Here is a 27,958-nt window from a genome sequence, read left to right on the forward strand (position 1 = left end):
GCTAGCCAAATTTAAGATCCGATTAGCACCCGTGGGTTAAATATAGCAGCCGGCCGTCTCTGCGAGTGTTACAAAATAAACTTTCGATTACAAACCAAAGCTCATCAAACTATAGCTCTAATCTATCGTCCAATGTTCGATTTAATGGAGAGCCTGTAGAAACTGTCCACGCACGCCCTTTATCAACAAATTTTGACAAAACGAACAGCGTCGGTGCGTGGCGTCAGCGGATGTGAAAAAAGGAGTCCAGACACGAGCGTCTATATTTTTGATCGACACTCGTCGCCTTGCGCATTTGTCAGTATAACAGCGAAGGCGCGAAAACCGTTTCCGAAGCATATCAGTTAATGCGATTTGTTCGACCATTTGGAAAAGACAACGTCGCGTAAGGAAGTAGCTGTCCCAGCTTAAGAAATGACGTCCGGGCTACGTTGCGAAAATGTTCTCACTTCACAAAGATCGCCGTTGTTGGAAAAGTGTCTTTCCACGTCGAGTAGTTGGCTCGCTAGCTCGCTGGTAACTATTTCAGACCAATCAATCAATGATTTGATGTCACCCAGGTTGGGAGTAAACAGTTCAGCAGCCAGCGAGGAGTTAGTGACCATCAATTTAACGCTGTCCAGTCAAACCATGGTAGAATCTTCTTTTCTTTATCCGGATGGTGGAGGAATTAGAAAAGCAATTACGAACATCTCATCTTTGGAGGTTCCATCCAACAGAACTCTCATCAACTACCTCGAATCCGAAGATTTCTTCTACTTTCTCTTCTTCCTTATTAAGTACATCGGAGTCCCCTGTTTCTTGATGCATGTCATTTGCTGCCTCTGGGAGATCCGGTGTGTCCGGATGAAAGATCACAGTTGTCCTCTTCCGCTTCCACGGGGCAATATGGGGTTTCCCCTAGTCGGAGAAATGTTTCATCTCTTTGTGGTGGTAAGTTTATGTTTTATTTTATCAATAAGTGTAATGTCCCCGACAGTATAATATTTTATTGTTGTCCATGGATTTTACTTGAGTCATTAACTACAATTTAAAGTTACCTGTAGTGATTTACTTGTGACATTAACTACGCAAACATTTCGCGGCTAAAAGCATTAACTCGGGAAAGGGAGGCATGGTAACCCAGTTCGATTAAAATTTGGGTCGTTGTCTCGTTTCGCTGACGCAAATCGCAAATATGACGAATGTAATTCCAAGAAGTAAATTTCGGCGTCTGCCTGCGGTGCTATGTGATGACTTTTCCCTAAAACGGATACGCCGGATATGTTGTTGAGGCTTAGTCATCGCAGTTACGTGCTACAGGTTGGCAAATTTACTATTTATGGAAGCTATACCACAATTGGTATTGCCAGGCACCGTAAACCCTTTTTATAATTCTATAAAGACCGATGTTTCTGGTAAATTTGTAGATTTACGATCTCACGCCAGACGTTTAGGGTATTGTATGTTTACCAAGGGACCGCTTTTAGCAGCAGCTTTGACTGCGGTTTCAGGATAATAATTAAACGTACCGGAGAGCATTCAGCTTTTATTCCCGGCTTTATCAGCATCCTTGACAGATTAGGGCACTTGTGGGTTTGATTAATTTGAAAAGCGGTTAAAAAGCTGACACTGTCTGGGGGTCGACAGGTTTAGCGTCATTTTCATGGCGTTCAATCAACAAACGAATGCAGTTTAACGCGCGTTGTTATTAGTTTCACGACTATTTTCGTTGATGTTACGACCATTGTATTAGGGTGAGGGAAGATGGGACGAGTTTTCATTCTATATAGTAGTAAACAAAAAACATTCAAAGAATTATTTAACCGTGTGCTTGCAACCCCCTAATCATGTTAATTGTTTAAAACACGATCAGGATATTTGGATTTATCTACATACAGCTGCACAACGGAAATGCAACATTTTTATTGCAAATGAAAGTTAAGGTACGGAGATACGTTCAATAGGTAAACTTTAAACAAATGTCTTATCGATTTGCATTTTATGGTTCTATAACACCGTTTGCATAAAGTTTAATCCTTGCGGTTTTCAAGTTGTAGGTATATTGCCGCGCACAAACTAAGATAGACATCAAAACGCTGCGAAAACCGCAAAGCAATTTTAAGCCTTCCGCGTAAAGCGAAGTAAATAATAAAAGTTTCTTAAAATGATTATAACATTTATGATACAACGCAAGTTATAATATTTATAATACAACGCAACTTATAACATTTATGATATAGTAGGATGGGGGAAGATGGGACACCTTTTCATTCTATTTTCTCGTACGTTTTAATAGTAAACAAAGAACATTCAAAGAATTATAAAACCTGGTCCTCGCGACTTTCAAAGACCGTTGTTAATTGTTTAAAACACGATCAGGATATTTATATATTTTGTGCTAAAGGTGTCCCATCTTCCCCCACCCCACTATACAAAGCAAGTTATAACATTTATGATACAACGCAAAAACTCGATGTAAAACACCCGAGTTTAGAAAATGTCAGCACTGGTATGAACAACAAAAATAAGAAATCGATTTAGCTATTTTACTAACAGCTTTCCCCTGTTTAAAATATTTGTGTTGAGGTTCATTTCCATAGCAGGGTAATATGGCAAGTTATGTTAACTAAAATAACTTCGCTTCCATGCATTGTTAGATACTGAAGTCACTTCAGTATACTGTGGTATTATCGCCAGATCTGGAAAGATTTGATCAACCTTTTGATATTTCTGCCGCAGGGAGCAAAATACCAACGACAACGAAGGAGCAAGTATGGAAAGATCTATAGAACCCACATGTTTGGCAGCCCATCAGTTGCTGTGATCGGAGAGGAGCATGTTAAAAAAATTGTCCTCGGAGAAGGTAGAAGGTTATGCGGGGTGTATAGCATCGTAGTTAACATTTTAAAATACCGCGTACCGTTGTGTTATGGACACGAAAATACATTAAGGTTTTCGAGAAAACCAAAATTGTACCTTTCAAATCTAGATAAAGACGAAAAGCTAACATAAAACGCCCTCTATATGCTCAGCCATGCAATGAAATACATGTGGAATGTTGTGTTTTGGCAAACATAAGGGTATGCTTCAAGCTCTTGGTAATAGGAGTATTTTAGAGTGCCTTTTGCCAGTTGACAAAGCTTAACTGGCGTTCTTTTAATCTTGCCAATAGGTACCTTGGTACAGACAAGATGGCCAAGCACAACGAGACGCATTCTGGGCACTGACGGCATCGTAAACGGTGATCTCGCCACACATTGCCGTATCAAGCGACTTGCCCTAAAAGCGTTTTCGCCAAAATATATCGGCACTTACGCCCCGGTAATTCAGGCAGGAGTGGCCGCACACGTAAAGGTAACAACGATCTCAATAAAGATTCTATTAAATACATTTACAACAATAGCTGGACCCTAACATCGTTGTTGGTTCAAACAAGTTTGTAACCTGGCTGTGGCTGAGACTAATTAATCCAGCCAGACTATGAGCAAACTTATGGGGTTGTATAATGTGTCTGTTGGAACTGTCAATGTATCACCCTATATTGACACAATGTACGTTTGTACGACAATGGCAAACCTAACATTAAAATTTGAAAAGTTCCTGAAAAGTCCAATGTAAATTGTGCGTCATACGAGGATATAGAAGTTCAATACCTGTGACAACCTATATGTGACATATGTGATCCGTAACCGGAAATTAAACTTCTGTAGTAATATAAGTTCTTTACAACTCGTCGTCCACAATATCAAGCGTTTACTTTGAGATACCAATGCGTGTTTTTACGACTTCCACCATATTATCCACTTCAGTATGTTAGCATTAAATTTATGTAAGCTTATTTAAAATATTCCAAACAAACGACCTGTCGCTTTACAGGAATGGGTGGATCAAGGTACGGTTCATATTCTTGAGAAATGTAAGCAAGCGGTCTCAAAAACGATGATGACTGTTCTCCTTGGGATCAAATCTAATGATCCGGACATTCAGCTTTACATCCAGGCAGCGGATGACATCATTAACAGCATCCTCAGTCTTCCATTGGATCTTCCTGGATTCGGGTTTCACAAGGTGAGTTTAATTGTTAATATGCGGCCCATTTTTATATTCTTGATTTTTTAATCATTGACGGATTGACCATTTGCAAAGCCCAGAGTATACTGTAACGTGTGAGCAGGGTGAAATGCTATATGGTTGAATAATATAGTATTGGGTATAGTAAGGTGGGGGGAAATGGGACACCTTTACTTGTATTTTCTCGTCCCATTTTATTTTAATAAAGAATGTTTAAAAAACTATAAAACTGAAACCCGACGACTTTCGTGACCGTTGTTAACTGTTTAAAACACGACCAGAATGTGTGGATGTTGGGTGCTAAAGATGTACCATCTTACCTTACAAGAACTATAGTGATATATAGGTATATAAAGTTTTGAAGTATATTAGGATCCAATGCCACGCACGACAGAGCATGAAATACCCTGAAATACCCAGAGCATGAAATACCCTATCGTGCCGGGAGTATTTTGTGCTTGCTCACACCCTCTATTTGCCGTAACCCCACAACAGCACTCTTGCTACATCAATGCTAAGATCAAAGTTAAACCACCAAAGCAATTCGGTTTCATAGCAAGCAAATTTGCACTTGGTCTTTCCTAATGTTAGCATAGCCTATAACTAAGTCAAATATTTTCGCTGGGTTCGCAAACGCTGCTGTTATTTAGAAGATTTTCATGTACAGCTGTACACCCCTATAACGAACATTAACGGGTATTTATAATGCAGTGAAAGTATAAACAAATACGCGCTAATTTAATTTTTTTAGAGTTGAATGATTAAAACAGCAAACTGATATGCAATCTAGTTTAACATTTTACGTTGTTGAATTTTAAACAAATATTTATATTCATTTCGCTTTTTTACTTTCCCATGTGAATTAAAACTGCCCACACATGTTTCGACAGTGTAGTTTATGTATCGAAAATTAACGGCGGTAAAGAGAATCAATACCAGACGCGTTAATTTATCCATCACTGATGAGAAAGTTGTGCTGAACCCTGTTGGGAATCGTGTTCGATTATTTTGCAACCGGTCGCTCAAAAATAATCACTGCAAAATCTTGTAAAACAGGGCATGTTACAAATTGATAAGATTGGTAGCGGAAAAGAGAATTGATTCGAAATTGCAACAAAGTTTCTCTGCCTGCATAATAGACTGCCGGTGTGTATACGTTAACCAGTACAGTGTGGAGAAAGGTTTATAAAAACTGTTCGGAGTTTGATTATGCAGCTTGTATGTTTATTTGTGTTCTCAGGTTGTTAAAAAAATAGGTTGGAATTTAAAATAGTAATGCAATTATACGACCACATATAAAATGGTAATGTAGTTACAATAAAACAGAGTAGGTAACATGTTAAACTATAAAGTACAGGCAAGCAAGAAAACGTTAAAACTGGATTTATAGAGCGTAAAATATTATTTCGTGTTATATACGCGTATTCCTAATAATAAATCCACTTATTAATCAAAATACCCACGGATTTTGAACGGTCCCAATTTACCCCGCCTGTATACAAATCGCTATACTACTCAATGTGTGTTTATATATATTTTTTGTGTTCTCGCATAAAAACATAGTATCACTTAAATAGCATAAAAACATAGTATCACTTAAAAGTCATAAAGTATTCTTATTTTTAAAATGTCGGGAAATAAGTGCATAAATATCCCATCTCACCCCATTCCACTTTATTATAATTATTAAATTCGAACACTTTACTTACAGGGGTTGAAAGCTCGGGAGTTAATTTTTAACAAACTCGAATCGCAGCTTAAGTCTAAATTCAACGCAACAGACGACGAGCTCTTTGGTGACAGTGGTGGCGAGTTTGAGAGCGTGCTACTTAACATTCTAAAATTTGCTCGCCGCGAGGGGGAGACAGAGATCAAGCTTCGTAATCTCCAAAACTTGTCGCTTGAGTTCATCTTCGCAGGAACACAGAGTCTCCAATGCTCATGCTCTCTGGTAACTTTCCACTTGAGTCAAAACCCACAGGTAAATTTTGAGATATCGGTGTATGAGTGAATTGTTGAAAAGCTTCATAAACACATAGGTTACGCCTTACTACAACGTGAATATAAATAAATCACGAGACATATCGTATCGGTTAATATTAATTTAATCAAAATGTGTTCTCTTAATACACATCTGCTGGATTATAAAAAGTGAAAATATGCATTATTCTAATAACAAGCAATATAAGGACAAAGCATGTAACTGTAAAATGTAAGGTTCTGTGACTTGTTTTTTACTTAGCAATATACAGGTAATTCTTTTCGTTAAATTTTCTTAACTGTAACTATGTGGTAAACCCGTACATGGGGCAAATAGGATATATCTAGAATCTACAGAATTATTTTCAAACAAATATGTTTTCGATCCGTGCATTTAGGTCGTTAAGCAATGCAGAGAGGAAATAAAAGCGGCCGGCTTATGGGACACCCCCTTAACTGAGATTAACGTCGAGCGAATTCAGTCTCTACGTTTTATTGAGTTGGTTGCCAAGGAGACGTTACGCGTCACACCTACTATACCGGGAGCTGTGCGTGTGGCTTTAAAAACTTTTGAGCTTGGTGTAAGTAATGATGGAGGAATGCATTTAATTATTAATTGATGGAACCTTGAATCAATGTTATCTTGCGTGTGGTAAAGTCCAACGTGATATGTGCTCCCGCTTAGGTGACCACTTTCCCAGTTTAACTACATTAGATACCCGAGATACGTTGTTGTGATTAAATCTTGGACGTTTTAGGAATACACGTTGGTCTGCCACACCTGGGGCCTCGGGCAAATTATCGCCAGTTTATTTAATAATGTTTGATTAATAATCTTTAATCAAAACTAATTAAATGTCCTCAGACGATGGCATGCGAAACACAAATTGTTGGGTGTTGCCTTTCACAACCCAACATATAGATAACTGGGTTTAATCAGTGATTAGTATTAAAAATAGTTGTGGTGCGAATTATTTATATATGTGCCTACTTTTATCAGGGCTACCAGATCCCCAAAGGTTGGCAGATCATATACAGCATTCGGTTAACGCACGAAGAAGCCGCAGGAAAGGTTTTGCAAAATGGCTCCAAGTGCGAGTTCGAACCCGGGAAGCATTTTACTTCCACCTGCAAGAACACGGACGTTAAAAAGTCTGGTGAGGACAAGTCACACGAATGCTTGAAACAGCAGAGCCCTTTCGCTTTCTTGCCGTTCGGAAAAGGTCCACGGATGTGCGCTGGTAAAAACTATGGTATGCTGTTCCTGAAAGTTCTTATATTCGAGCTAGTTCGTACAGCTGACATCAGTCTAGAAGGAAAATGCAAAATAATCGAAGTTCCGATGACACGTACTGACAAATCCGTGAAAATTAAATTCACTTCCATCAAAAAGTTGAAACCGGAGAACTCTGTTAATGATGCCTCATCTAGTACTGCCGTTTAATGAATGACAAGAAGTTGCGATATTGATTCATATCGAATCTATAATGTTTACTTTGCCATCTTGTGATTCGTTGTTCGCAATGTACTTGCCTTATTTAATTTCCTATACTGCGCTTTTCATAATTCTGCCTGCTGGCACCACTAACGACTTACTACTAATAGTTATACAGTACTAATATAAAGACAAACGAACAACCGTGATTGCAAGAAGAGCTTTTGTATTGAGAAGGCTTGACGAGAAAACAAGTTAATAACAAAACACACTGCGGAACAAACGGCATATACAGCGCTTTTGACGCTGACGCCTTCAAGCGGGAAAACGCGTTCAACTATTTTACAGCACGTGCCAGTTTCATCATTCCGGTGTTTAAAAGAGTCAATGGAAATACTGCTTAGGTTTTTCGAATAAAAAGGGTTTATGTTCTGGAAGTTAAATCAGCTATTTTGTAGCTGAAATGTAAATAAAGAATGTGAAAGGAATTAAATTAACAGATAATTAGAATAATACTGCTGGTGTGTGGCTATCACTTGTATCCTCTTTACGAAAAACAAATTAGTTATGCTGTTGGCACGACAAAACACAAAAAGTGAAGAAATATTGGGGAAAATGTACAAGTATGCGAAAATATAGATGTCGGGATTAAAAGCGGATGTTGCAACGTCGAAAAGTTTGTTAGAGGGCGAAGCAATAAGTTAGATATCGAGTCTGAAATCTTTTACACCGCGGTTGGCGTTTGAATTCCTCGCTGCATCATATACACCTTGATCCATTATTACGAGCTGTCAGTGGCAACCGGCTCGCTGCGGGAGGTTACAACTCCGACCGTTTTTCTCGGTTGGAGATGTACAGGAAGGCCGTCTTTCGGGTGTAGGGTTGGAATGGCCACCATTTTGGGTAGGGTCTTGTTGGCGAGCTTCCAGCTGCTGTTACATCTTATCATTTCAATGAGAGAGACTTTCATTATAATGCGCGCATACTCTTGCCCAATGCACACACGAGGCCCGCCTCCAAATGGAATAAAACTGTATAAAAATAACAGGAATAATTAATAAAAAATGTGGTAAAATAATTAATAAAAAGGAATAATTAATAAAAAATGCGGAAAAAAAACGACGACAACATAAGTATTACTCTAATGATATTGGCATTATATTGCACGTATACAAGTATATATATCGTACCGACTTGTGCCTATTAAATTTAAAGCAATATAAAACAATTTAGGACTCAAAGCCGGAGAATAAAAACATTCTTTATGTTTAAGAAAAACAATTTCGTACCGGAATTTCTTATCGTTGGCATCGGGGGCGAAGTGTTCGGGGTCAAACTCAGTCATATGTTCAAATTCGAGCTCATGTGTGTCTCGGATGTTGTAGATGACGGTCCATCCTTTCGGGATGCGATAGTCCTGAAACAAAAGATCGTATTGTTAGCATGGGAGTTGCGGTCGTGTAGTCGCTCTTGACTTAATTCGGGAGAATGGGTTGTGAAATCTGTCCTAATTGTCGCTGAGCCAGCGCCTAATTGGCAGCACGACGACCACGTAATCACTGCGCACTTGCTTCGACCTTCAGAGTGGTTTATTAATCTCTTTTTATTAAAAAATATACAGGGCAAAGCTCACTGCGGTGTGTTTTAGACAACGGTGAGCCGGTAGGTAAACACACTCTGCTAAAATTAGTTGCTGAGTTTATTCTGAGAAGTATGTACCGATGGCGCAGGTTAAAAGTTCAGTATAGGTATACGAGATAGATCAACAGGCCGCGCCCATGCTTCAGACGGCTTGACCTGTCCTTCGACGAGACAAGTGCAACTACTTCCACTCGAAGAAGATGTTACAGGTCGCACAAATAGGATGTGGCGGAGTTTTTAAAAAATGGGTGAGAATGACATTTACATAATCGGTACAGTTTTAGTGCTAAACCTGCGGTCTATTGGTAGACTGTGCGCTTATCGGTAAAATACATATAGATGCGTCAGCAACTTTAAAGTAAGCCACGTCGCAAGTGAAATGTACGACAAAGGCCAACTTGTAAATTTTCGTAGTTTTCCATCACAACAACTCATGACTAACCCGTGACCAAGTGTACTTACCCCGATTTGAAAGGTCTTTTTGGCTCGTCGGTATGCGCCGAGGACTGGTGGTCGAATGCGGAGGGTTTCCTTTAGGACTTGATCGAGGTAGGTTAGTTTGTGTATGTTCTGAAGGTTAAGCTCTGGCATGTGTTCTTCATCAGATGAATCTTCACGCAGGATACCATGCTGAAGTAGTTCATTTTCAAGCTTAGAGAAAACTTCGGGGTGGCGCGCTAGTTCAAGTATAGCGGATGTAAGAGCACTGGCAGAGGTGTAGTAACCGGCGAACATTAGTTCAATCGCAATTTCTTTGATCTCCAAGTCGCCTAATTCAAACTCATTGTCGGCATCGGATTTTGTGTTGTTGTTGTCCAAGTTGCTTTCTTCTCTTAATTTCTTCAGTCTAGATTAAAATAGAATATACGTTATATGGGAAAAAACATTTAAAACTATCATAAACTCCAATTCAAGTATATATATTGGTATGGTATATGTTGTATTAAACAATTACCTGATTGAGTTTTTAATTTCCTCGTAGAGAATGGTGCCAAGTGCCCCCCGAAAAGCAAGTCCATCGCACGGATCCGCTCCTTCCCCACTTTTATTGATTTCCGAAAACACCGCTTGCTTTTTGGCTTCTATATGAATTTGAAGCAAGTCCAGAAGTTGGTTTCGTGCTTTCATTCCCTGATAAAAAAAAAAGCTTATTCTATAGGCCGCTACAATTAGGGCAGCCTTAAGGGGGCGCCAATAAGTCTTAAACTGGCTGCAATTTGTTTGAGTTTTTTCCAGCCAACCACGCGCCGTGCCTTTATCGTAAACTGCAGTCATAAGTAGCCGCGCTCCACAGACCTAAAGATTAAGTAGGACTGTCACTCCAGCAAATTTTCGTGAAACCGCTATATAGGCCGCAAGTTACGCGGCTCGAGGTTAAGTTTCCGGGTGGCCGAACCACCACAAAACTTCACCTTTGCTTCGTTGCAAATAACTTCCCGTTTGGATGCGTGGTCGCGATAGGCGAACTCAAGCAAACCCATTTGGCGCCAATTACATGTGTCCGAAACTGTTATTTCAAGTGCGAACACGGTATAACATGGTATACTGCGCGATTTTAGTACGTCATTGATCGGGAATGGTGATGAAGTATGCGAATTTGAAAGCTATTTCTTATGTCGTTTACGATAGTCTGATGATTAGAATACATGTGACTCTCTGTAATTAGTAGCCAACTTTATGCTATAAATAAAAAATACAAATTTCCTGAATTTTGCGACTGTATACTCAATTTACTAATTCTGTACAAATTATTTGAATATCGTCATTGAAACCAATAGGCTACTCTATAGTTTAGTTTACCTTATTAAAACCAAATCCTGGAACGTTGTATGGAAGGCAGAACACGTTGCTGACTAGTTGGTGAAAGGTTTTGAACAACATGTCCAGCTCGACTTGGTCACTTATTTCCAATCCAAGCAAAGCATTGACCGCAACGTCAAACGTCAATCGAAGCATGTTTGGATACACCAGCGGTTGGTCGCTTTCTTGCATTTGTCGTACCTGTCGGAAAACAAAGTTGAACATAAGTTCATGCAACGTGGAAAACAGGAAAGGTATAACCACAGTCAATAGGTTACAGGGTTGAAATTGTACTAATTGGCGTTTTTTGAACCTGCATGACCCCTACGTATTTTGTGGTTACTGATTTGCGATTTTCTGAAGTAAAATTGAAGCTCTGCACGACCTGCTGCATACACAACAGCAAGGAGGATGTCTAGGTGGGTATTCGCAATAAAACGAACGTTATACAATCGATTTGGCTTTTAAGAATCGGCAAAGCTAGCACGAAATTACCGCAGATGCGTCGAATATGCGAGTAATATCAACTGCGGTGACGTTTACTGCGAAGCTTGAGCGCCGAATTTGTCTTCCCGGAAAATCGTGGATCGTCGAAGTCCTGGAAAGAGACTATCCTATATCTGCAGCGACCTTTACATGAGCTGCAATTTGAGGAGAAAGGATATTCTCCGACCAGGCTCTCGCATCGGCGTTTACCAACTGCCGGTCGCCGAAGGTCAAATAACCTTAACTAACAGTGGTTGTGGTTTCAGCAGGAACTTTGTTTATGCCAGTAGGGCTCGCGCTTCGAAGCCGAAAGGTATAATCTCGAAGTAAATTTAATTGCTTTTCGCATTACCGGCATACCGACACTATATGGACTGAAACCCTGCGGTGGCACAGGTCTCAAATTCGTAACGCGTTAATTTTGATTAACACATTGGAGACTATCCAGATAATGTGCAGCGATGTCGCGAAGATTTCGCAGAATGCAATTAGGACGACGCCTAGTAATAATATCCAATACCTAAACCGTTTTGATCCAGCGAAAACTGGGAGCTATTACGTCGGTTAACTTTAACTTACAGATATAAGCCCACATAAGTTTCACATCCGCCACATCTACGTCGTAAAGATCATGCTTTGAATATTTAAAACGCAGCAGTGAACAAACGAATTTTACAAAACCAATAAAAATTTTAATGCAAACTTACGATACGGGTGGCGTGGTTTCTCATTATCGGAACGTAGTCGTTCAATGCAGCACGTGTGAAAGCCTTGAAAGCGACTTTTCTTTTGTACTTGTGGATATCGCCGATCGAGTTGACTATGCCATGTGAACCCAGGATGGTACGTACGGTGTAAGGCCAAATCGTTGTCACTTTGTCGTGCTCCCCGGTCAAAATCTATAAGGTAAACAAAATTGCGTAACTTGAACCACGGGAACTTATTAATCCCACAAGAGCAGCTAAAGCTCACAGTGGTAATCTTTTAACTCCTTTATGTAAGATCTAATTCTTGGGGAGAATTATATATGTTGATACGTATCAATGTATCGAGTTCAAGGTAATAAAAAAAGATTTGCATTTTTGTGTGTTTGTTGTTTACCTCTTTAACGTATTCGTGTCCAGATACTTTGACGATTGGTAAAGAAATAGCATTAGTGGTGAAGACATTGCCGTATTTCTTTCTTCGATTGGAATTAAACTTAGGACCCTGTAAGAAAGATACGAGTTAATCAGCTTGAAATTTTACGGAATAAATACTGCGACTTTGTTGTGACCTTTACGTCGAGGTCACAGAGTCATGACGTCGATTTTGACAGTGAGGTTAACGAGCGATTGGTCCGCTTATCAAAGGAAGCGTCGGGGCTTTGTTTTTCTGTGGCAAATCATGACAAATAGGCACCGTTAGTAATCGTTAACCCGGTATGCCCTCGATTGGGCCTCTTCTACTATAGAGCCGCTCTTGAAACGCATCATTACGGGCGGGAATAAATGTCGCGGGCAATGGAGACGACAAAAGCCCCTAATCTAATCACTGCTCGTTAAACTATCGACACAAAACGATTCTCGTGCTCCGACAAAGTAGCCACGAAATAGCTCGAGGTCGCCGAAAGGTTACCGAGAACCGTGTCCCCCGACTAATCACCATCTTAGCACCTGTACAACTTGCGGCCAATGGACGGTCGATCACCGGTCTCATAAGTGGCCCTAATGGACGACGCCGATTAAGTACGGTGGGGTAATTTGCAACGCGAGTGCAAACATACCGTGATTTTGTTCCACCGCAGAAGCATGCGCGTTATATCTTTCAAGTTGTAATATTACCTAATGAAACACGAATGACAGCCATGGTGTTATCATATACAAGTGACACTGTGTGGCGCCACTAAGTTTAAGGTGTAAGCTGATATGTGTACAAGGTCGTGTCCTCGAAACCCGGAATCGGATACACGAGCTTGAGTTCGCTGGACCGTAAAATGCGTCGTCAACTTCTATTGTCCCGGAAACATTAGCACGACTGTACAGCTATATTTCCTCATTGTGTAAATAGTGGCGGCGGGGTCAGTCGGAGGACAGACAGGTGTACTCGGCAAAGGTAAGTAGTCGACACAAGGTCCAATTGCGCACGTGATCAATAATTTCGAAATAGAGGTTCGGCTTACGTAATACCGTGTGCAGGGGACCTTGTACAAAAATATAAACAACCTCAAGCCGCGCCGACTGACTAAGGCAACATAGCAATGGCCAATATCAACATTCAAATACAAGGGACGTCGAAGTTGAACAAGTTCAATGGCGACTTCAGTTCCGTTTTAATTGTTATATTGGTCTGTTAGTCTGGGGTGATGATTGTAGAAGTCGGTCGTTTGTTTTGGTTGAATTCACCGAAAAACAACGGGTACTTTTAAGGGAATACTGGGAGAGTGCGAAATGAAATAACTGCCGTGCCTAAAGGTCTTTTGGACGGAGTTATTAGTGCATTGTACTGCGAGTTGTCGAAATGCGATTATGGGCGATTGAATAACAATTCGTTTAATCTCGAGTAAACGCCTCGACCTTCGAACGACCTGCAAGCTTCCTCGAAAGCGAGCCGAGCAAATAGAATAAAAGCGGATCAAAAATGTTTCTATTGCGCGTCTTAGACCTCAGAAAATGGGCGCGTCATTTGCGGCGGGCAACAAAAAAGTCCCGTACGGAATTATACGTCGTAATAAAGAGTAACCTGCGTTCATATCACGGTGAATCACTCCACAGTGCGAACTTAAAAAGGTAACATATTTGGCACTATTAGATTTACGTGGAAATAGATTACGGAAGGCGGAATTGCGGAAAACGTGCACTCAATGCCACCATAAACAGGGGGATTATAATTCGAGATGATATCACAATAGCACTTGGAATTCCAGAACTAAGCCTAAGCTAATGCGTCATCCTCACCCTAAAGGACAAGTACACCAAGCCACGCGACTATTTCAGAATCGATTACGAAAATCGGGAGAGCCAAGGGTTATTAAACATTTTCGCGGGCGCGCAAGCAACTAGCATTATACTATTTCGGCCTCTGGCGTATCATACGTGGTTTAATCCCGCAAAGAGACGATTGGCTGGTTCAAAGTCACCACCACAAGTTATTATCTCTTCATAAAATGCCACCTTTCGTGCTAGCTTCGTTTAAATGTAACCCAAGCGTTCTTAATCCTTCGACGTGGAAAATTACACAATAATTTACAAGCGCGTAATTGCCACTGTAAGGTTAACCTAGTAAACACATAAGAAAACTAAATATTGGGGTAAATACCTGGGTGATCCATGCGAGAGTTTCGCCGATGAAAGGAAGTCCGAAACTGCCAGGTGGGATCGGGAGGTGGTTGAGCTTGCTGTCCGGGTCTACTGCTGATTTCATGTTGTAATTGAGCCACCACGCTTTGAGGGGGTGCACGAGAATACAAACGGCGAGAATCGCGGCGAGGCCGAGTAAGATGAATGCCATCAGCGGGGAAGCAGCAACTGCTGAACTGTCGAATAGGGACTGCAGTGTCCCATTCAGCTGCTCGAAGAACTGGTCAGAACCGGAATATTCATGTTCTCCGTTTGCCCCTTGCTGGAAAGTTGCTTCGGCCACAGTCTCGACTTCTAACTCAGTTTCCCAGCCTTCTGTCGCGTTCTCCTGTAAAAACAAGCAAGTTGCAATAAACGGTTCTTTATACACTAGCAAACCTAAAAATACAACTAAGCATCGCATGTCAGCGAACACAAGATAGCCGCTGCTGACGATGCGGTATACACCCGTCGAATGACAGAGTTCAAGCCGCTTATAAGGCCACTTGAAAACAGCATTTACGCAATACAGGTTCAATAGTTTAAACGCGTAGTACAGAGAATTGAGCGCAACAAATTCCAGCTAACTATAAATTCTCTGTGCAGAGTTTGTCGCTGATGTTATTAGTAAAGCATGACGCTATAGCTTTTAAACTAGAGTCGATAAAATACAGCTAAAGCCACGAATTGAAAAGTGTTGTAAGACGGATCTCAGTTAAACACATCATCACCTAATTATTTTTAACTCTTTAAAATTCTCGCTTATATTAAAATCCTCTGTGAACAACTCACACCATTTCACCAGGTTCTAAAGTATCAGAAAACGACGTTCGGTAACTAACGTGCGTGCCCGGCAGGCGCAAGAGACAAATTACAGATCGTGCAGGGAACGCAAGGTCAATTATAATCCGCTCTTTTGGCCACGACCGCCACGTTCGAACCTAATCCGCCGTTCAGTTTGTCTTCTAATGGCCATAAAGTCAGCCGGGAACACCACAAAGAAATAAACTTTTACGGAAGAGATAAACTTAGTAATAACTTGGCTTTGATAAAAACCGCTCAAAATTCAAACTTATCTTACCATGGTCGACAGAAACTCATGTTGCCATAACGTGGTGGTATTTCGACCAGTAGTTGCAGGCATGCGTAATAGATCGTAAGTAACCACCATCATTGGCGCTACTTTTTGATAAGCAGACACAACGGAAAAAGACATTGAAACAAGCGGGTAATGAACACTTTTTCAAATCGCTTCTTTACAGTGCTCAACGTAAACTGTTTAGGAATGGACTTCGCCTAAGTTCAAAGAGCAATAACCCGTTCGCTGACTGGCGTGTAACGTAAACTTGGCAAACTCCGGCAACGGATTAAGACGTATTATCTTCCGATATATGGCCGCTCTTCGGTACTTTTCTGAGAACGATGATCTTCTCTCCTGCTCAAGTTGATCGACTGAGGAACCAAGGGCTTTGCCTCCCTCTTTATATATGCGCTGTCCTGCTGCCACTGCCGATAACGACGTTTATTCGGTGCCGAGTGCGTTTGCTCTGAACTAACAAAGGGGCACGCACACACGCGCGAAGAGAAAAAAAGAATGTTAAAAACAACGTCGTTTTTTCTGCGGGCCTCGCTTGTTCACGCCTATTGTTTCGCAAGGCTAATAACTTTATTCGGCGCGAGCGCTGTCACTTCGCGTCCTCCAGTTCACCCCGACCTCTCGCTTCTCTGGACAGTACAGGTGGGAAGAAAGGCAGTGCTGCATCACGGCGAATAATTTCCCAGACAAAGTTCGACGAGCAGCGAAAGGCAGCGGGTAAAAGCTGTTAATGCATCCGCTGCCCATAAACCGATAAATTAATTGAACTCCTGTCACCATGGTGGAATACAGCACCGTTAGACGAGCAAACTTGAAATGTTCGGTCGCTCGATCGTAAAACGCAACCTCGTTAAATAAATCATGAGCTACGAGGTCTAACACCGTTGATGGTTTGAGTAAAGTTCACCACCGGGCTAACTCGGTCTAAAGTTTACTAACGGAATAGGCAAATATCGATTCGTGTAATAACCACAGCAGCGGAAACTCTATCGGGTAATGCGCGGAAAGTTTAAGTTTTCCGCTCCGTGTTTCCGTAAACTGGCAGAGCGCGCGCATTGAAATTGAAGAGATGCTTTATCGGGCTTGTACTTTAGATAACCCGGATTTTCATCGCTACAATGAACCGACTGAAACGATTTGTCATATTTTGACTCTTGGCCGAGATTAATTTAATTTAGCAATCCGGATGCCCTATTTTTAATACGTAATAATAGCGGAAATCGAAAACCGCTCGGCTATTCTGTTTAACGTAATGTTTTTCAAAGAGCGATTTTGATGCGGGAGGCTGCACGGGACAAACTAGTAGTGCCAGCCAGTAAGATTAATCTGTAAATTTGAATCAAGCGTTTTCAGGGTCAAATCGGCATTCGGCCTTCTCGTGACCTTGCACTGTAAGTTCTGCTTTTATGCGGTACGATAAAACGCTACCTGTTTAGAAGGGAACCCGCAATTTCATTTACGCGATCACTTATATGGATGAATTAGAACCACCGGCCCACGAGTGATGCATGATACTGCGAAAAAGAACAGTGTTGAGCGGATCGGATCAGTTCGGCAAAACGGCCGGAATAACAAGCCCATTGGCCGGCGAGTGACCTGGACATAGGTCGGCCTCGAAATATTTATCATGATTAGTCTTCGCGACCAACGACTGACCTGCTATTGCATGAGAAACGTAGCAAATGCCGGGAGGTGGCGATTAACAGCGCTAGAGAGATTTCGATTTCGGGTAGAGTTGAACAGGCGGTCACCTTAGCCACAGTTCGCGCAGAAAATTCTCACACCGCATTATATAATATTTCTATGGTGGGAAAGGGGTAGATGTTGTTGCTATCTTTTCGCGATTCGATCACGAATTAATTTTCCCAGTGTTTAATATCACGTATCACCGGTACAACGCCCTTGAATAAATTTGCGGTCGACGATGTCACACGGGCCCGCGGTACAAAATTTTAAAATCTGCTTTTTATTCACAACTTCCAAATGCATGCTGTTCTTAGAAACTGCAGTTCTTAAAAACTTTCCGAGTCGTATATACACAGCAAACAAACCACTTTAACCCTGACAATTACCAGCCACAAGCCGATTAAACATATACAACCTTCTGGAGACGGAGTCGAATTGTTATATGGATTCGAGTACCAAGAACACGGGTCAAATCTGGTCGCCGGTCACAAGGTTCGGCTTCCACGAATTAAATGTTTACAGTTAAGCATAATTTTAATTCGCGTACAAAAATCCCAGATCAGCCGCTCTCGAATCATATCAACTACGCGTCGCAGCAGCGCTGTTTTTACGGAGTAATCCCGTTAAGTGTACTAAGCCGCGATTGTGCGCGTTTAACTCTTGTTTCTGCAGGGGCCACGGCAGTTGCAGGACGGGGCATTTCATTCAGCAGTCAGCGGCTTATCCCGTTGCAGGGTCGCCTGTTTACCGAGAGCACCTGCCGACATTGCGTTGATCAAATAAATTTGTTTGTTGTGTTTAATTGTCACAAGGTTCATCACCGCGTTTAACTCTTTCATCGAGTTGAGGAACGAAGTGGGCAACACTCGCTGATCGACGACCACCTGAAAAAGCGTCCACAACAACTGCTATTCTGACGTCATAGCAGACCCGCGGTAATCCATTCGTAACCAAACAAAGAGAATTCCACCTCATAACAGCCACCGTTGAACAATAACTGGCACGGTGCGCGCCAGGAGTAAAACACAAGCAAGTGTAGTGTAACAGGGGTGAAAAGGGCGCGTCGTAAGCTCGGGTCACGAAAAGGCCAGCGAAACAGCTATTACTTTTATTACAATTTATACGACTACAGCTGTTGCAGCAATTGGTGAAATTGGCCTCCGCCAAAGAAATGTACACGGGTATCAAAACAGCGATGTAAACAAGACTACCGGCATGTTAATATCTTAAGAAACAAAATATGAAGGGACACGCGAGGGTCATGTCTGCTCAGAATAATATTATTCCAAAAACCTTACGTCCCCTGTTGCGCAACAAGGCAGTTCTCCGGGATTTTATTTATTTATTATTTTCATACCGGTTTGAAATCAAATATAAAAAGTATGTTATGTTTTTATAATTTAAATTGCGGACTTTGTAAACTTGGTCGGTTATACGCATATGTTTGCCGAAATTTAGCCAAGTAACAATAAGCAATGTAAATGGCGTGTTTATTAGCAAGCTCTTGACGCGAGATAAAGAACCGCACAGCGAACGCCAAAGACGTAAAATGATGTCTTCGATAAGCGGTGGGCGCAGGCGTTTCGCCGAAGACTTCACCGGGGGTACGGCCCGAACTCCAAACGACCTCGCAAAAACGTAAGGCCCTTCCAGGTAATGGGGAATATAGATATCGAAGCAGGTAAACAGTTGACTGTTTGTCAAGATCAACTGCTGCACAGTGAGAATCTTTGGCGACACACGAGTTCAAAATAAGGTCACAGCGTGCTCCGCAGTTTTGACGTAGATGATCGCAATTTGAAACGGAATTTACCTTCTGATTTGTTGAATGAAATTGCAAACGGTAGCGAAACATGTATGATTATGGGTAATTCGGCTTTAATAGGCCAGAGGCCACGTTGCGGTAGCTTTAACCACCACATACGAGACGCTAATGGTGGAATAAGAATGTCCCTCTTTTGGCACTTGACCGTTAGTCGAACTCTGTTTCGACGAACTTCGGCTTTTATCCCCATAATAAGCGGCTATGTTTAACTGGCAATAATTTAATGCGGCATAAAGCGGTGTCCGGTTTCGGGCCAGACACTGACTGCACTTTACCGGCGTGGAGCCAGTTGTACTGGGAGTTCTGGTTTAGGTGGATACCTAACCAAATAGCAGGGTGTCAAAGTTGAAATATTCGCTCCGTCACGCCAAATGACGCAAGCGAGTCGGCGTACACAAGTCAAAAATCCCGGATCGGCGAAACGAATTTGTTTGCAGTGCTGGGCTGCTGGTCACGGTCCAAATATTTCATTGGCTAAATCGGTAACCGCGATCCCGTAGATGTACACAAATACTTAACGATGCCTTGAGTTTAAAAATATTTTCGATTCTTCACGACTTTTGCTGTTGACTCCAGGAGAAGCATCATTGATTGGACGAATGAAAAGCATAAGCTCACCGGGTACACGAAGTCGGTCGTGAATGTTTTTCTTAGAACGGCGTGCTGGGTCGTTTCTCAACATTAAGAAGGCAAAAGTGCAAGCGGGAATGGGACAGTGGTGTGCAACGCATAGCAAACAGTCCTTAGGAGGGCCATCTCCGTTAAAATCTATTGTTTATTGCCAGCACAGTGAATCTTGGCCGATAATTTTCAAGCCAAAAGTGACTCGATAGGATACTGCATAGTTTGCACGTACACATTCTTTTTGGGAAACTTACGCGTAAACAATTATCGCGATGAAGTTTGATGAAAATCCTTTGCTTTGTTGTTATATTGTTATATTAACCAAATGTGTGTTCGGGGGGATGGTGCGACGCTTGTTGATAAACAGCTTAATATAACGACATGAGTGGCTTATATAATCCACTTACAATCGAAATAAAACCGCGCGGCCTTCCGATCAAGTCACGCTGCCCGAAATCGCGCGAAATTTTCCGAAATTGATCGAAGCTTTATCTCGCCGTGATGTCTAACGCTGACGTCAACGAAACATAATTTGACGAGTTTCGAAATTCCTCACTAAAGTTATGACGTAGTGTAGTTCAAGTGGTTTGAAAACAGCATTCTTTGGTGGACAAAAACGATTCTGTTATAACATGTACACCCGAAGCATCTGGTGTGTAGAAGTTTTCCCTTTGTATGGGCGTATTATGCGGCGTTTATAAAAATGTCCCCTTATACAAATATGTAAATAGAGTTTTAACATATACACTACAAAGGCTGTGATTTTAAATATATTCAATGGATGTTGAGAGTTGGTAGCACAGGCCAACGGTATATACTTGAAACAATGGGATTATTTATCGCATTGCAGTAACCTCTCTTTAAACTCGATCGCTGGACAAGCAAGGAGAAAAACGCCACTTGGCAATATTTGCGGGCGTGAATCGAGGCCACCATTTTCTTAGAACGGGTTTTCTTAGCAAAAACGCGATCGGCGATGCACAGTAAGACCATAAGCCGCAATTTTAACGTTGGCAACGAACACAGAAGGTTATTTTCACATGCGGATACTCGTGACCCGCGTCATGAACCTGATGAATCTAAAATAAAACACAAAAACAGTTACGACATAACGTTCAAATTAACATCGTCTGCAACAAGTAAAACAAATTTTCCGTAAAATCAATTACACGAACCTCTATTCACGTAAATGAGCTCACCGTGCATTTAAATCTAATCAATTCCGAGGTTTAAAATAACCCTGTAAGGCACCCGTGAACAACTGTGTAGTTAAAATGGCATCTTACCCGGTCATTGAACCTCGCCGATCAAACAGGTCGATTCGTTAAATCAAATTTCAGTATCATCATTACACAGCATGCCGCACAAACGCCGCTTAAATTTGTCTTCTGGTTGAACCCTTGTAAACTATATGGGCTTTGTGAGACGGCTGTTTATATAGCAGACTGAGGTGAACCGACAAGCATAGACAAACACGGCGACAAATGACTTCCAGCCACAATTCAATGTCGTCAACGTGTACAGTGCACGTAGATGCGGTGTATACCGCCAAGTTTATTTTAACTTCGGCCACAAGACTTTTTGATGTGGATTTTATCAATCATAAATTAGGAAAATTAATACAATGTTTATTCGTAACTGTGTAGTGTGCGTGGCAGTTCTATAGGTTTATATTGGTACGTTGCAATCCATGGCTAAACGATATTTTAGAGTCTTTTTTGGGGGGAATTAGCGTTTAGATCTGCTGGGTGGCGCTATAGCGGCGTTACTTGTTCACGATTGTATTCACGAAAGTTCGTGACCCATAGTAAGCAACACATACACCGCTGACTAACATCCGGTCTTCAACATGAAATCGGATATGCATGTATAGAGCGCGGAAAGAGATACTCTGCATTTCAAACCAAGCGACTTCATTATATGTGTAAACACATGGTATCGATAAAACATAATTTGATAGAAAAAATAATTAGATCGACATTAGAACGGCGTCTTTATTTTTTACATATAGTGCTGTGATGGTGAATTAAAACACCGCGAACCAATTTGGGTAAAACAACAATTCTTATACGTATAATCAATCGACAAGGAATGTAAAGCTTGTCGAAAGTGGCGAAATGTCCGAGGTGCCGAACTGAACTACGATAATCTGATAAACAAACAATTTGTTGCCCGACCACCATGGTTTTAATTAAGAAACTAAATCCAAGCGAGTACGTTGACACACCCACTTAGCGGTATGCGATGCCGCAATGACAATACCATCACAGAACAATTCTACTCCATGTATGATTAACCAATACGGATATTTTTAAAGTTTTGCGCAAAATGCGCTTTAGTACTGCGCGGGTGGCATACCTTAAACGAAATATTCTTAGCTTTTCACGAAACCAAACCAACCGAGTCTACATACCCAAAAAAATATTTTCAGCAATCAAAAAGTTCCACAAAACTCACCAATGCAATACTGACTTTCGAATTCCGAACGCTAATCAGTGTGAACGGCCAGTTCAATTAAGCTGCGTATACCTGACGGTAAAGCCCTCTTATATACCCAAGTCTCTCTGAACTTAGTCGGGGGTCTAAGGATCTGATTACTAGGGAGATCTCAACGGATCCAATGTCGCTTCGACGACTGGTTTGTTGTTTCAAAGCAACCGTAACGCACCACGACGACTGATTGGATTGCCAACACGTGCTTCTACCTTACTTAACGGTGAATCACTTTAAACCTATTTTCGAAGACTGTGCACTTAATATAAGACTGGGGGGAAGCTGCCAAAAGCGTCTCTCTCACCTATTAACTAATATGTAAAATATGCAACGCGAAAAAATGAATTAAACACGTATTAAAGACAAGCATTGACATTAGTAAGCAGCTATCTGCAACTAACTGCACGCCGGTAGTGTTGCATGTCATTAACAAAGCGAGACACATACATGTCACGAATTTGAGCCGTGCGTGTCAGTTATTGAATAGACGTCTATTATTATTTGACGCAAAAGTGACACCACCGCTAAGAGCCGCAACATTGTCTGGATTTTTAACGGTTGAGTGACGTGTGAATAAACTGGTTGTGACTATTGCAGAGAACCCCATAGTTACAAAAAGCGTTCGGTGTATTTGTGTGCGTCGCGTCACTCATCAGCTGGCCTAGTAATGTCTGGAAATACACAGCGGGTTTCACCTTTCGCGCCTAAGTAATCGGTGCGGACAAGCAACTCATTCAAATGAACGTAGCTTTAATTAGACGACAGGATGCAACGCTTTGGGTTACCGATTGTATGCGCCGTGTATTGCATCCTGACCGATGCTGCTGTAACGATGACACCTTACATCCCGCCTTGCCGTAAGGAAAGACGAGAGCGCGCTGGAAGTGGCAATGTAGGTTAAATGCAACATAAAGAAAACATGAAAAACCACTTACTGATTTTGTTCGACTTTGCACTGCTTCAAAAAGTATGAATTCTTCTAGGCCAGCCGAGCTAACAGCACAAAAAAGACTTGACTTTAACATAAATGAAAAAAAAAATAACCCGCCAAAAAAACCTGCGTTTAAAATTAACACATATAAGTATAAACTTCATCCTAGCCGAATAAACAAGTGCATAGTTCCAAAACGCACGCACACTTTAACCGATGTGTCGACCACTAATGCAGAGTTATCGTTTAAGGGCAGAATGTTTATTGCTTTCATTTTAAAATTCACTTGAAAGGAGGTCAAACACGGGTCGGGGGCGCATGGGGCCCGGGTTTTTGCCTAATGATCCTTGACCACGTGACGTCGAGCAACAAATTACAGGAAGAGCTCATGGCCGGGAGTTCCACTGCCCAAGTTAATTAACAAACCCCCCTTGTGATTCTCTGTAATGGATTCAAAACATAGATCGCGTGCCGAGGTGTTTTGACCTGACATACAAAAGTCTTGGGAACCATGAACGTTGCTCCCCCCCCCCTCCCATGTTCGCGGTGACTTCTCCCTGAACCCGAGAAGCGGAAATCGAGACGAAACAAAGAATTTGACTTGAACACTGTATCTCTGACTGAAGAGACGAAGCGCAGAGTTGGCTGGGGAACTTTTAACCGCAGTCGACAGTTGCAGATTATAAAGTGAGCTTCACAACAGTTAATGATAACAAATAACAGTCCTTGTCTTATCTAGCGATATTCAAACTACGCCAAGCGCACCCTCCCCAATATTAAACTGTTCAGTAAACATTGAAGCCTTCCGGACTGCTGTGTCTGCATTATATCAAATAATAAGTTCAGGTAACCGCTTTACGTTCTAATGCTAAATACTCCTGAAATGAAGATGAGGTCTATATCATGGCTTCACAACAGTCTAATGCTAAAAAAGGGTTGTGTCCTCACACAACAAACCAATAACACTAACCGAAGGCCAACCTGGGTTCGCGCGGGAAACCGAAACGTACCGTCTCAGATCACAACAAACGCACAAGCAAATTGTTTCTCGCCTATAGTTCTTAGTCAATTAGCGACGAAAGAGCTTCCCTCGGCGAAACGCGCTGCAGGACTCAGCTGATGCAGGCAAGAGCATTAGCGCAGACAAGCATGATATGCTCTGAGCACTTGGTCGTCGGATGGTGCTTGTGATTGCGAGTGGAAAGCGCAAAATAGATTATGACGAATTGTTTCCTGGTTGTAGGCAGGATCGGATTGCGACTCGAAGCCGCCTGTGTTGGAGACGATGCCCTGGCCCGGCTCGCGAGTGTGTGAATTGTTCGCGACCCCGCGGTTGATAGGTCAATTCGACAGTCACTACTTCTCTATTTCGAGTCGGCCAAGTGCTGAGAAATGCCGCGATAACTCGGGAATGGGGGTGCGGATAAGGTCACCTGGCCACAAAATCAGCAACAGCGCAAACGTCGGTGCGGAGCCATTCGGAAAATCGGAAAATTTACATGATCGTTTACCGCAGTCGACAAGCGGCAAAGTAAGACATGAAGCTGTGAAAATGGAAACGAGCACGTCACAAAAAAGACTAAACTTAGCTCATGCGACAACTTTCCGGTTTCTTGCGCCGAATGTGTAAGTTTGAGACGAACCACCGACCACAACGCATACATACAGACCAATATTAAACCACAGAAGACGAACACACTTCCGAAACGACCAGAGAGGCATACACATAATAAAAACCTTCTCTTAATACTGGGTGGCTTGACAATTTTAAAAATAAAACAGTTTGAACGCAGTAGCTCGCTACAAAACCTATTCAGTGTATATCTCCACAATTCATAACGACGACGTATTTTCAGCGGATATCATGGTCGTTAATTCAATTTTAAAAGCAATTTCCGTCATGTCCTGACGGTTGTACAACTTATAGCCCTGCTGTATAAATACTGCGAGTTTACAAGCGGCAACTGGGATAGTTTAATATGGAAAAATAATTTATTTTCGGCAAAGGCGTTTGAATAATCGGTGTGATGTCAGACGCCGGTACACAGATAAAGGAAACCTACGTAGGTAAAACACTGTGCAACCCATTGCCCCACATCTTTCACTGCTCGTGGCCGTGCCAAAGCTGATAAAACTAGGGATGTGGATTACTAAATTCCGTTGTTGGGATCCGCAGACCTGGTAGCGCCAGCACTAACGATGGTGATCCATCATTTGGGTTAATCAGTCCGTCCGGAATCGTCTGATTAACTTTCCCACGTCACGAGGTGAACGTAAACGGAAAGGAACGTTGCCAGCATAATTTAGCTGTCCAGCCACTGCGCGTACACAGGGAAGTCATGAACTTTTGCGGGTCGATATTTGACAACCGCCACGGCCTCTTAACCGCAGCTATATATGCGAGTGGCAGTAAAAGACATAAACTAAACCACGAAGAAAGCGCGTTTTTGTATCAGTTTTATATTGATCGCGGACATAAAGAAAGAGAGCATGATGCTATACGTCACATATATCACAAATGACAAGACAGAGTCGGCGGCATTGGCGCAGTCACGCTTAGCAAACTGCGGCGGCCAGTTTCATGAGAGAGGGCGGGGGTGAAACGAAGTTCGCGATCTGCTGGGGTGGTCTGCAGTGACGTACCACTGACTGCTCGCACGTGACTACGGAGACAAACTATGACGGATTACGGAGATTGAATCCCGGGGCAGGGGTTTAGGGGCAGCGGGAATCGCTTAAATGAATTAGCCGACCCCGCTGCCTGAACTGATTAGCGTGGATATACGACTTAATCGCGCCACAAATGCTCATAACGTCATAGTAGCTACCGTGGGTCATTTATTATGAAAATTCAGGGTCATGTCCGCGGTTGGCAAATATTGTTCAGTACCCCAAGCAAATATTTTTTACTAGTGTTACAAACATAACTTACAAGGTTGTTTACTGAGCCAGATATAAAGCGAATATTCTGTCCATGACGTATAGTATGGGTGTTTGCTAAACTTATTTGACCCGATAACCTTTGTTTCTGTCGTAAACGCCCCCTTTACTTTGCAAATAGCCGGCAATGAAATGTGTATATTAGGCTTATAAACACGCGATATATGGTGATTATTATAATGGGTAGATGACAGCAGACAAAATATTTATCATAGAAGTAAAATATTACTGGTTTGCAACTCCGAAAATGTTTGGTAAACCTGGTATCGCGAATTGTACCATATTTAACTGTACGATTTCGTTAATGGGGCATACCAACGAAAATTCAGTTGTGTATATAAATCAATAAAAATGCCTAATAGGGATCTAACAGCAGACCACCGCCAAAGTTATAAAATAACAGCTTTAAAAATGTGTACCAAAACCGCAAATTTAACCGCTTGAGTAAAAATATCGGCTGCGTGGCCAATGCATGGAAATTTCCATAAAAACGTGTCACTGAATTTTGAATGTTTCTAGTTTCTAAACTACTAAAAAAAATCATACTTTCAGCAGTTTAGAAACTATAGAAAACGTTTTCTGGTGGGAAATCCCATGCGTTGTCGCGCGGCCGATTTTTTTACTTCGGCGCGTGTTTTACGCGATATTTTAAAGAAGCAGTTTTGTTTTTAAGACTGTGGTGGTACCTTAAAATCACATTTCAGCAATTCTACCTATAAACAAATTTTCACTTTTCGTTGGTATTTTAGTTCCATTAAAACGAAATGTAACCGCTTAAACAAACAGGGTGAGGCTACATCGGAAACAACGCAAGTCAAATGAACAGGTCGAAACGACAGCTCACCCACTCAAGGGCTGTCAAGTCGTTGTTGTCACCAGGTTAAAGTAGCAATGCATTAGAAACACGAGAGCAGTTATTTAGATCGATCACCTTGGTGGCCGAGAATTAGTACCGGCGAAAAAAAATTGTGCTGGTATGTATATTGAACCCATACACGCCGGAGCTATTTTATTATAGGCTGTTAGGTATTTTAAAACCATTTTGTTTGGCTGTACGAGTAGAAGTAGTATTGGAATATATTAAATATGCAAACGACTTACAGCGATCGTGCGCCACTAAAAAATCAACCGGTGTCAAATTTAGGTAATAACCAAGCGTGACAAACCCATGCTTTGGCGTGACTATAACTGACTAGACATACAGCTTGGCCAAAGGTTTTAAAACATTTGCAATTTTAGTTGAACATATTTTTGGTATACGATTCATTTTGGCTTTTTAGATTCTGTAGTACATTAATCAAAATTCATAACACAGACAGTTGATATTGCTGTCATAACTATGTTATTTTTAGAAGACTAATTAGGATAAGTAATTAGGTTGCACGCGCACTGTGACGTGAAACGAAACGGTCTAGCCGAAATGCAGAAAGAAAATTCTCACCTTGCAAAATCGTAGGGACTTTGTATTTCCCCATTTGAATTCGGAGCATGCGAACGCCTGATGAACCATTTTGTTCTTTAGATTGAGGATGAATTACAAAATATCACCGGTTGAAGAAATTTCGTAGCAAGAATTGCGAATGTAACCAAATGATGTATTTTATCACAGAAATATTTTTAAATGCTCTGTATGCTGCAATAATAGAACAAA

The 27,958-nt window shown here is 41.6% G+C and overlaps 2 protein-coding genes across 5 annotated transcripts; one reads left to right on the top strand and one right to left on the bottom strand.

The window, feature by feature from the left end:
• Positions 1–254: 254 nt before the first annotated feature.
• On the top strand, positions 255–7,677 carry LOC149732121 (cytochrome P450 26A1-like). Its single transcript, XM_089882234.1, has 7 exons — positions 255–933; positions 2,722–2,845; positions 3,155–3,336; positions 3,859–4,050; positions 5,765–6,034; positions 6,432–6,614; positions 7,034–7,677. Exons 1-7 carry the CDS (start codon positions 415–417, stop codon positions 7,475–7,477), a joined length of 1,914 nt encoding a protein of 637 aa, XP_089738360.1. The 5' UTR covers positions 255–414; the 3' UTR covers positions 7,478–7,677.
• Positions 7,678–27,945, bottom strand: LOC149732122 (cytochrome P450 26B1-like). 4 transcript variants are annotated; one of them, XM_089882232.1, is made up of 9 exons: positions 27,749–27,945; positions 14,693–15,061; positions 12,497–12,604; positions 12,103–12,294; positions 10,910–11,110; positions 10,065–10,240; positions 9,572–9,956; positions 8,758–8,885; positions 7,678–8,499 (listed from the first exon to the last, which is right to left on the bottom strand). In XM_089882232.1, the coding sequence occupies exons 1-9, from the start codon at positions 27,815–27,817 to the stop codon at positions 8,250–8,252; spliced, it is 1,878 nt and encodes a 625-aa protein (XP_089738358.1). In that variant the 5' UTR covers positions 27,818–27,945; the 3' UTR covers positions 7,678–8,249. The 4 variants fall into 4 exon arrangements, with proteins under 4 accessions (XP_089738358.1, XP_089738357.1, XP_089738359.1 ...); XM_089882231.1 differs by lacking the exon at positions 27,749–27,945 and adding an exon at positions 23,372–23,525; XM_089882233.1 differs by lacking the exon at positions 27,749–27,945 and adding an exon at positions 22,401–23,311.
• Between the last annotated feature and the right edge of the window lie 13 nt (positions 27,946–27,958).

Source organism: Ciona robusta, chromosome 8, assembly GCF_009617815.1.
Source record: "Ciona robusta chromosome 8, ASM961781v2".
NCBI lineage: Eukaryota > Metazoa > Chordata > Ascidiacea > Phlebobranchia > Cionidae > Ciona > Ciona robusta.